Genomic DNA, 10,084 nt, shown 5'->3' with positions numbered 1-10,084 from the left:
ACTGGTAATCATTAATACAGGTAAGTATTGATGTGGCTTGACATCCTCTTCCCAAGATGATGCATGTGTAATCTACTATCAATTTGACGAAAGAATTTAACACACGTCAGTCATCATGAGTTCTACCAACAGTTAACATTAGCATTACTACACCTTGTGACGAATGTTTTATTCATAAAGTTGCCATGCTACAACCAGTAAATTATAGAATAATCAATACTGTTTCACAATATTTTTCATAACGATTAGCCTCCAAATCTAATGACCAACTTGCCTTGTAATCGTGCCTCTCGTCGTATCTCCCTCTCGTGTTCTGTGCATACATCCCAGGTGAGTTGAGCGATACGCTCTTTGGACGATTCATACGAAAAATCAGACTGGCATTCCCATTTCTTAAATGTTGTAATCAGTAGACCTTTGTGAGTTTTTATCGCCGCCATCTCAAACTTTCATCCGCGCCATTCCTCAGTTTGCGGACTAAAATACTAACCCGCATGCGCACATAACATTATCTGTTCCATCCCCCCGCAACACTGAAAACAAAACAAAACGAAAGTAAATTAGAAGAAAGACACTCACACACCACACTACACCACACCACAAACACACATACAGGCACAGTGAAATCGCGTTGATCACACAGTCAACTCGTGTGCGGTGACTTTTATGGTTAAACTATTTTTTGGTATTTAAAATGACGCCACGGAAACGACACGCTACCAGTAACGATTGTTACCGTGAAATCCTCAGGCTTGCCGTAGTTTTTTTTTGTTTGTTTGTTTGTTTTGACTGAGAAATTTCCTTGCGTCCCAAAAACGCACATTATTTGGAACTGTGCGTCCCGTGGGAAAATTATGCGTCTAGGACGTGGGACGCAGAGGTAACGAGATGGTTTTAATCTCTAAACATTCTCTGAGAACTATTATTATTACCACGACCACTAATAATACATTAATTAATTTAATACCGTCAACTTCACAATAATAATAAATAATTAAATGAACCATGATTTTAAACTATGTATTGTCAATATTCATTATTCCAAACATGAGAAAGCATTCCGCAAACGTAACTGGAATCGAGCAAAAGGACTCCAAATCCCAACGGCCAAACCCGGAAGTGAAGTGCCGGCATTATTGACTCCAGCTGTAATGCAAATTACTTGGTTCAAACAAACATTATAGTGCCACCGCAGAAACGTGACGACTGTGCAAAATAACTAAATAAAAGACACCACTGTTACAGAAAGGCTTTATACGCTATTTAAACTGCCGATCGCGAACGGAACGAACCGTGTTTCTAACTGTGATGCCGCTCTTTACACGTTGCACTGACTGTCACCTGTCAGTGGCAGCCTCGCCTCTCTTAAAGCGCCAGATAAATTCATCAACATGGGTTTCCCTGGATGGATTTTGTTTGATTTCTTCATGATTTTTGCGGTCCTTGGGCCCACTTTATACCTGTGGACGAAGGATTAGAGGCTCAAATCCCTCGTTGTCCGAGGACCGGCAACCCAAGGCCAAGGCCAAGGACTTGACTCCAAGGACCAAGGACTTGACTCCAAGGTCAAGGACCAAGGACCGGTCCTCGAGCCTCGAGGAACACATCACTGCCATTTGTACATTTGACACCAGGACACCCAAAGCCGATGTAGATCGACTTTGATGCTCTCAAGCTGAAGAACGAGTCCTATTGGTCCTTAATGGCATGTGGGACTCCTGTGGGAGTGCACCGGCTAGCCACTGAAATGTAGCTTCAATGATCACTGAGACAAAAACTCGGGCGTGGGAATTTGGTGAGGCCATAGAGAACGATTTATGGACAGCTTTGAAGAAATTCTAGTCCACCATACAGCTTCGCAGGAGGGGGAAGCAGTCCACCCTCAACACTGTGTATAGTTGGGATGATGTACTCCTGACCTTAAAACGTTTTGAGATCACCAAGGTGGTTCAAAGCTCCTCTGTGGCAGGGTGCCAGGGGTAGATAAGATCCACCCCCTATTCCTAAAGGCTTTCGATTTTGTTTGGCTATCTTGGTTGACACACATCTGCAATATCGCATGGACATCGGGTGACAGTGCCTCTGGATTGCATACTGGAGTGGTGGTACCCCTATTTAAGAAGGTTAGCTGAAGGGTGTGTTCCAGCTTTAAACTGATCACACTCCTCAACTTCTCTGGTAAGGGATCTGGAGAGGAGGGTTTAGTCACTCCGCCAAGGTTGCCCTTTGTCAATGATTCTTTTTATAACCTTTTTAGGGACGTCTCGGTGCAACCAAGACGTTGAGGGAGTCCGGTTTGGATGGCTCAGTATTACATCACTGCTTTTTGTGGATGATCTGGTACTGTTGACTTCATCACAGCACCAATTCCAATTCTCACTGGAGCGCATCACATCCAAGTGTGAAGCAGTTGGGCTGAAATTCAGCATCTCTAAATCCGAAACCAGGGTCCTCAGTGAGAAGGAAATTGTTGAGCCAAAAGGCTCAGCGAAAAGGTTCCGTCTAAGTTCCTTCCGTCACCTACGCTCATAAGCTGTGGGTCGTGACCTAAAGAAAAAGATCCCAGATATAAGTGGTTGAAATGACATCTCCACAGGGTGCCATGCGACGGACTGGTGACAGGGTGTCGTCCGCTTTTCGCCCAAAGTGATCTGGCACATTCTCCAGCACACTCCCGCGACCCTCTTCAGGGTAAGCGGTGTTGAAAATGGATAGATGGATGTTTGTAATATACTCCTTAGTCATTCAACTGCAAACCGGAGAGGAAACACGGATTTGACACACTCTCGTTAAGAAACACAAGGTGCATTCAAATACAGTAGAATATTTCAAAGTCACACAGAAAAAAAATCCATCAATACATTAAACTTTTTGATGTGGGTGTTCTAACAATCTGTAAAAGCTGTCTTAAAATAAAAAGGATGGAGGTAAAATCATGTTGCTATTTTATTTCATTACAATCAATGGTCCATCTGCATGGTCAATGAAGGCGGAATTTCCACCGCACTATTTGACCAATAACCATATACCTTGGTGGACTTCTGGGGTACTTGTTGATGGTTTCAGGAATGACCACAGGCACACGTCTATCGAGTCAGTAACACAAAAAAGTATTTAATCCCTAACAAATCGTCTAATACAGCATAGATCAAGCCAATTATTCTAAACAGAGCTCTGGGTCGTCAACTTCTAACTGCGAGGGGAGCGAGGCAGAGTGACAAAGATGCCTTTCCCTTGACCCACCTGTAATACAATTCCCCAAAAAGGGTATGCCTCTCTTTGTGTGTGTGTGTGTGTGTGTGTGTGTGTGTGCGCGCGCGCGCGAGCATGCATGCGTGCGTGCGTGTATTCAGGCATAGACTAATGGTCTGCGAGGACAGTCCGGGTGTTATCAACGGCATCTGTCAGATTAGGTGTGGATATAGTCTTCAGCATTTGGCCATCTTTGTTGTTGCAAATGGTCGTCCTACTGTGGGGACCCTTTTAAGTGCCGATTGTGATCTCTAGTCCAGGGGTCCAGCCGGCGTCCCCCCTTGCTCGTGGCACCTTGGCACCCTCTCTTCCTCAATCACACCCAAATGCCAACAGTCTCTCATTTACACTCAGAAAAAACAATCATTTGCAGTCACTCTTTCCAAACCTTCACCCAAACCATCGATAACCATGAAAGGCAGCACTGAAACAAAAGTATTTTGTGACTATAAGAAAAACCGCCATGCAGCAATATTAAAGCCTATACTGTGAATGAAAATCCCTTCATCACTTACTTTATCACTTCCAATCAAGTCACTCGGCTTTGATCCTCAATTCGGAATATTTTCTCAGGATTTATGGTTGGAATGTCAAACGTTAAATATTCAATGAGTGTTTACACAGCTAAATGCTGAAATAATAAATAAATCTGTTGGTACCCTGATACTTTTATACATATATTGTATATAAATAACATTTTCAGTGGTGTGGAAAAAAATGTGAATTGTTCAAAAGCGTTTAAAATTGTCATATCTTACTTTTTTATTTTATCAAATGTATTGTATTTACAATGTTTATCATTCTTTTAATTAATACAAATAAAACTAACTTGGAGTTGTTGAGCTCTCAACGATAATTTCACAAGTTTTTTTTTTTGTTCGTGTGGTGTCGTTTCAGTCCTGCTATGGAGGTATTTTATGCAGGTGTAGTATCAAAGTGAAGATTTTAGTATTGTGACAACACTCGTGTCCAGGCTCTCCCTAAGAGAGATGGTGAAAAGCTCCTATACCCTGGAGGGGCTCAGATTCGAGCTGCTGCTCCTCCATATTCAGAGGAGCCCGATAAGGTGGCTAAGACATCGGATTATGCCTGAACGCCTTTCTGGTAAGCTGTTCCGGGCATGTCTCACTGGGAGGAGGCCCCAGGAACACCCACGACACCCTGGGGAAACAATGTGTGCCGGTTGGCTTGGGAACGCCCCGGCACCTACAGGAAGAGCTGAATAAAGTGGCTGGGGACAGCAAGTCTGAGCTTCTGCTGGAGCTGCTGCCTCTGCAACCTGAACCGGATAAGCACAAGTCAATGGATGGATGGTTAAAGAAAGTAAATGTTTGTGTGTTTTGCAGAACATTCTTGGTGGCGTCACGTGAAGGACAACTACCTGAGGTTTACTCCATGATTCACATTCGCAGAAACACTCCAATAGCTGCCGTCCTTATATTGGTCAGTATATTCAGATCAATAAAGTGTAATTAGAACATACTGACAGCAACACAGTACATCTATAAACTCATTTGCGTGTTGTAAACAAAGACGACATAATCACGATGCACGCATGCATTGTTGGCACAGAAAGAATGGTGGGATTCATGATGTACCCAAGCCAACTAACTGTCAAGGGTTGTGAAAATTACTCCACCAAACTAATGTTGCCCAATGGAAAGTAACTTTCCGATCCTTACGGGATTACAAAGTGGGGATGAAGATATGTGCCCTGATATCCATTGGCCAGATATTCATCTTTATTTATCGAAGAAACTTAGTGTTTACACTAAAGAGAGACAACTGCGAGCCATGATTGGGCCATCGTCACCAGAAAGAAAAAGTACAGGTACATCCTGGCAAATAACTTTACTTGCATGGCAGGGGGAGTAATGTAGCCAGCTAGTCTGCTAGTTAATTTCATTGCTTGTTAAACCATATAATAGGGAACGGACAATTGCGTCAAATTGTTGCGATGGCAATCTCGGTGGGACTGCGTTGTTGGGCTACTTTTAAGTTACTAATGGTGTTCTTGGATGCCAAAGGAAAGCTAAACATCACAAACAATAATGCTCGCAAATTCACAGTTTAAGTTCATTCATTCATCTTCCGAACCGCATGATCCTCACTAGGGTCACGGGGCGGGGGAGGGGGGTGCTGGAGCCTATCCCAGCTGTCTTCGAGCACTAGGCGGGGGACACCCTGAATCAGTCGCCAGCCAGTCGCCAGCCAATCACATCTGTTTAAGTTACATGGAGATGAGAGTTCATTGAAGCTCATCGCTGAAAAGTTAGCTACCAGTTACTAGCGAGCACTAATTACAAACACATTGACATAATTTCACAATTCTTGACCACTTGCTAAGCATTTAAACCAAATGGCCACAATAACTTGCCAGATAGAAATGAGCACCGCAAACATGATTATGTCCTCAGTCCAGTCTGAGTTTAATAGCTTGCAGCCACAGGCGCCACTGGTGTTTTTGAAATTGTCCGTTTCCTCTTGGAATTGACAAAAATGTCGCCCCTTTTTCACTCTAATTTGTAGTCCCATACACAGAACAAGTCATGTTGATATTTGAAACGATTCAAAAACTGGAACAACTCCACGCTTAAAAAAAAAAATCTTTACAGCCACACAAACATATTTATCCCGTCGTTTTGAGCAAATATTGCACGTGCAGCTTTTGATGATGTAGAACAGAAATAGGTCTATAGTTCAAATCTTTCTTCATACAATGGTACACTGAGATATGAGTGACCCGACTGAAACATTTTTTATGATACGAGCCCTCGATGGGCCGAATTTTTTACTTTGACAAGCGAGTAAAGATGTGAGAGAGGAGTGAGAGAGGAGTGAACCCAACTCACTTCAAAATTCTTTCCAAAAAAGTTATATTGTTGTATATTTATAATAGCCTCATACTGTAGCTGTGACTCAGGGTAGGCCTAATACAAACAAATAATCCAAAACACCATCTAAACACTATCTCTGCCATTGTGTTGCTATGTCCCAGTAAAATAGGAGTGTGTAGTTTTCTAATCACAAGCAAGATTTGAATGTAGCCTTGCGTCACCCCTCCCTCCGCCCTCTTGAGTCGCAAATCAAAGGACGCTAACGTGCACGAGATGTGTGTTGTGCACAGTAAATAAGACAATCTAGCTGGCTGCACATTCACAAGTATGACTTAATTCAAGATGGACGGTTACACACACACAGACGTGTTGTCGTGGGTACAAGGCAGTCTGCAATTGCCAATGAGTTCACCTTCTTCAGAGTGTGGAGTAGGTGAAAAGCCTTTCGCCAAAACGTGTCTCGGTAAAACAAACATAGTCTGAGATAAAAGAACCAACAAGTTTCAGTTAATCTAAAAAGAGACGGTTTACTCTGAATCCTATGAGGCTGCGTGCGCGACAACTGATTGAAAACAGCCCCCAGTCTTGCCTTGTTTCTTTGCAATCTGTGATAGGCTATTATCAAGGTGTGGTGTGCTTCAAAATAATAATTAAAAAAAGGTTAGATGGAATGGGGTGCGTGTGTGTGTGGGGGGGGGGGCACGTTTATCACATCTGCCTCACAGTGCAGAGGTCCAGAGTTAGATTGCGGCCCCGGCATTCCTGTGTGGGGTTTGCATTTTCTCCCCATGCCCGTGTGGGTTTTCTCCAGGTAATTTGGTTTTATCCCACATTCCAAAAATTTGCAAGACAGGTTGATTGAATGCTCTAAATTGGCCCTGGGTGTAATTGTGAACGAGAATTGTTGTTTATATGTGCCCTGCGACTGGCTGGCAACCAGTTCAGGATTTGCTCCAGCACACCCGCAACTATCGTGAGGATAGGAGGATCAGATAATGAATGGATGGAGAAAATGGAGCCAAAGAGGGAATATTTTTCCAAAGGTAATTTTCCACCGTCAAGTTTATACAGACAGTTTTAACATCTATGAGAAAAAATATGTATTCTTAACTTAACTCTCCCTCTAAGCAATAGACATTTGAACACAACTCAAGGAGCCACACAAGATTAGTGATGCACTCAAGCCTTGTTGTATGTGCGAATGAAGCCTACTCAGATGAGAAGAAAAACAGACAAATCATCGATCCAATGCCTTGAAAATGACCTTGATGAATGAGCATATCCTAAGTATCTTTTGATGCACCTAAATAAAATAAATAAATAAATAAAAAAACTGAAATCCGAAGCACTGAAAGAAATGACAACTTCAAAACTTAAAAAAATGAATCCATTTTAAAATGGATCAATGGATCTTTTTCTGAACATTGCCAAATTTGTCTCAGCGAGCTCCCCGGTTGCTTCTGTAATGATGTGTGCGAAGTGTCACCCAAAGATGGCACTATCACATCAGGGGACCTTGGTAATGTGATTGCACCAAGCCTGATAAGAATGACAGGCTTCTTAAAAATAAACTGCTCGCTAAAGCTCGAATAAACGTCCAAGTTGATGGTTAAATTCCAAATGATGCGTATGCTTTGACGTGGCCAGAGAGGCAGCCCCTGGTGGCCTTCACCCCCCTGGCCAATGGTCAGTTGTGGCGGTGACAGTTCAGCATCAAATCAGCGCATGTGTGGCCCACCATGATGCAATCTGAGTGGTTACAGCAGTGTGACTCACCATTGACTTCAATAGGTTCTTTCGGGCTGGGAGGAGCAGCACAATGTCCATTGAAACAGTAAAGGTAGAAAAGCAGAAATGTCCATTCGATTTAATTAGGTCACTACTGTATGATTTTTCGAATTGCAATATCGCAGTGCTTTTGTTCAGCGTGGTCATGGAATGAATTAAATTTGAATCATGAGACGGCATTGTATTTGTTTCTTTTACCTTTTACTTGTGTTCAGGACATCAGAAATCTTTTTTTTTTTTTTTTTTTATGGCCACAGGATGAATTTTAAATTAAAAAACAGGGCCTGATTGACATAAGGTTTGCACATGCAGCAACGGGTGCAAAGTTGATTGCTCAGTCAAACAGGTATGGAAACGGATCTGCTAACTGGGTGTACCATGGATTAAATCAAAATGCACAAAAGCGCAGTTCATTTCGCATGTTCCGGGAGGAGTTTATCCAAATAGATGAATTTATTATGTGTGATGTTATTTATCAAAACTGAGAAGAATTGTGACGGCTGATATTTTTGTCTTGAACCCTCGTGCTGTATCTGAAAGACATACCACATCTGAAAGGCAGGTGCAAACAACATATTTCAGACGCTCTATAATCGCCATGCTAGACAATAATGTTGTGATGATTTTCAGAGCCAGTAACAAAAAGGAGTCATGACATGACAGAATGCAACATTTCTATCAAGTGCATTTTTTTCCCCATCTGAATTATGTCAGCAGCCTGGGATTTGGTGATGACCACTCACAGAGCAACTTGTCAAGTAAAATACAAAGTTACACAGAATGGGAACATATGTCCAACTGCCACAAACCCGGGGAAGATAAAAAAACATTTTATATGGTTGCTGTCTCCCACCCCCAAATTATTGGAGCAATAGATTTATGATGTGTTACTCAAGAATATGATTGTTTGCCTCGTTCCACATTTTTACAAACTTCATTTTGCTCTTGCAGTGCTCTCCCAAATATCAACGCTACCTCAACAGTAAAACCCTCTTTTTAAAACATTTTTCCACCTGCAGCGCATGTGATCTGTTGTACCGAGTGAATACGCAATTTAATGCCCGCTATTTGGGATCTTAGTTTGCAATTGGAAGCTGTGAAGCGCATGCATAACAAACCCACCATTAGCACACATAATGAAAACACAAGATATTGCTTTTAATATACTGAAGATGGGTCCTACAATTCTTCAAAAAATTCTGTGTGCAGTATCCATTGACCATGCTCCAGCTGTTTCTGGGAGACATCTACAGCCTGTTAAACTTCATGAGCTTTCTGCGGTGGTTATCAATTGGTGTGGTAGTACTTGGTTTAATCTACCTTCGATACACCCGGCCTGACCTTCCACGGCCCTTTAAGGTCAGTATTGACACACTTTTATCTTCTCAGCCAGATATAATCCAAGCAGTAGTTCCAAGTTCACACATATGAGCAGTGGTGAGCCATGCATTTGCTACCTGGGCCTTTCGTGGGGCTTCTTTATACCAACATTATCACATCACAATTATATAAACTATCATTATTATACAAAATACAAATATAACTGCATGCACCTTTACCACATACATCATCTAGAGCAGGGGTCCCCAACCGCCAGTCCGCGGACCGGTACCGGTCCACAGGGCATTTGGTACCGGGCCGCACAGAAAGAACTTGCCTTAATTCCGTTTTATTTATTTTGGAATACGAAAGATGTTTTATTTTGAAAAATTACCGGATTCTCCGTTACATCCGTCTGTGTCACGCTTGACACACGTCAAGCCGCGCTTCTCCGTCACGTGACCGATTACGCTAAAAACAAAACGCCAAAGCTCGCAAAATGAATAATAAAACTGCTGGAGAGCGCAAATGATGGCGGCCTTAAAAGTACGTTCGAGACAACTGGATTAAAGTTATGGCTGAATATTCTGAGATCGCCACAGTAGCACTGTTGCTATTTCCGACATGCTACCTGTGTGAGGAGGGGGTTTTCTGCAGCAACGGGTGAGGCGGGGCTTTTTTGCAGCAACGGCGACTAAAACAAAATTACGAAGTAGCCTTGACGCAAAACACACACTTGTGGTGTCTTTGTCTCCTATTACCCCGAGATGGGACCATCTTGTTGCAGAAAATCAAGCTCGGGGCTGTGGTGAGTCGTCATTTTCATGCACTTTGAATTTGCATTGTATCGTATTTTGAAGGCATTAAACATTACCATAGCGATCAGA

The 10,084-nt window shown here is 42.5% G+C and overlaps 1 protein-coding gene across 1 annotated transcript in view; it reads left to right on the top strand.

Annotated features, from left to right (window-relative positions):
- The window catches only part of slc7a11 (solute carrier family 7 member 11), an 87,293-nt gene that overhangs the window by 68,429 nt on the left and 8,780 nt on the right, over positions 1 to 10,084 (top strand). Inside the window, exons 9-10 of the mRNA XM_019867419.1 lie at positions 4,599 to 4,695; positions 9,087 to 9,236. Of these exons, the coding sequence (XP_019722978.1) occupies positions 4,599 to 4,695; positions 9,087 to 9,236 (247 nt within the window). The remainder of the gene's footprint in view (positions 1 to 4,598; positions 4,696 to 9,086; positions 9,237 to 10,084) is intronic.

This window comes from Hippocampus comes, unplaced genomic scaffold, assembly GCF_001891065.2.
Source record: "Hippocampus comes isolate QL1 unplaced genomic scaffold, H_comes_QL1_v1.1 scaffold2, whole genome shotgun sequence".
NCBI classification, from domain to species: domain Eukaryota; kingdom Metazoa; phylum Chordata; class Actinopteri; order Syngnathiformes; family Syngnathidae; genus Hippocampus; species Hippocampus comes.
Note: the sequence above shows the minus strand (reverse complement) of the source record. Positions and strands in the feature narration are given on the sequence as shown.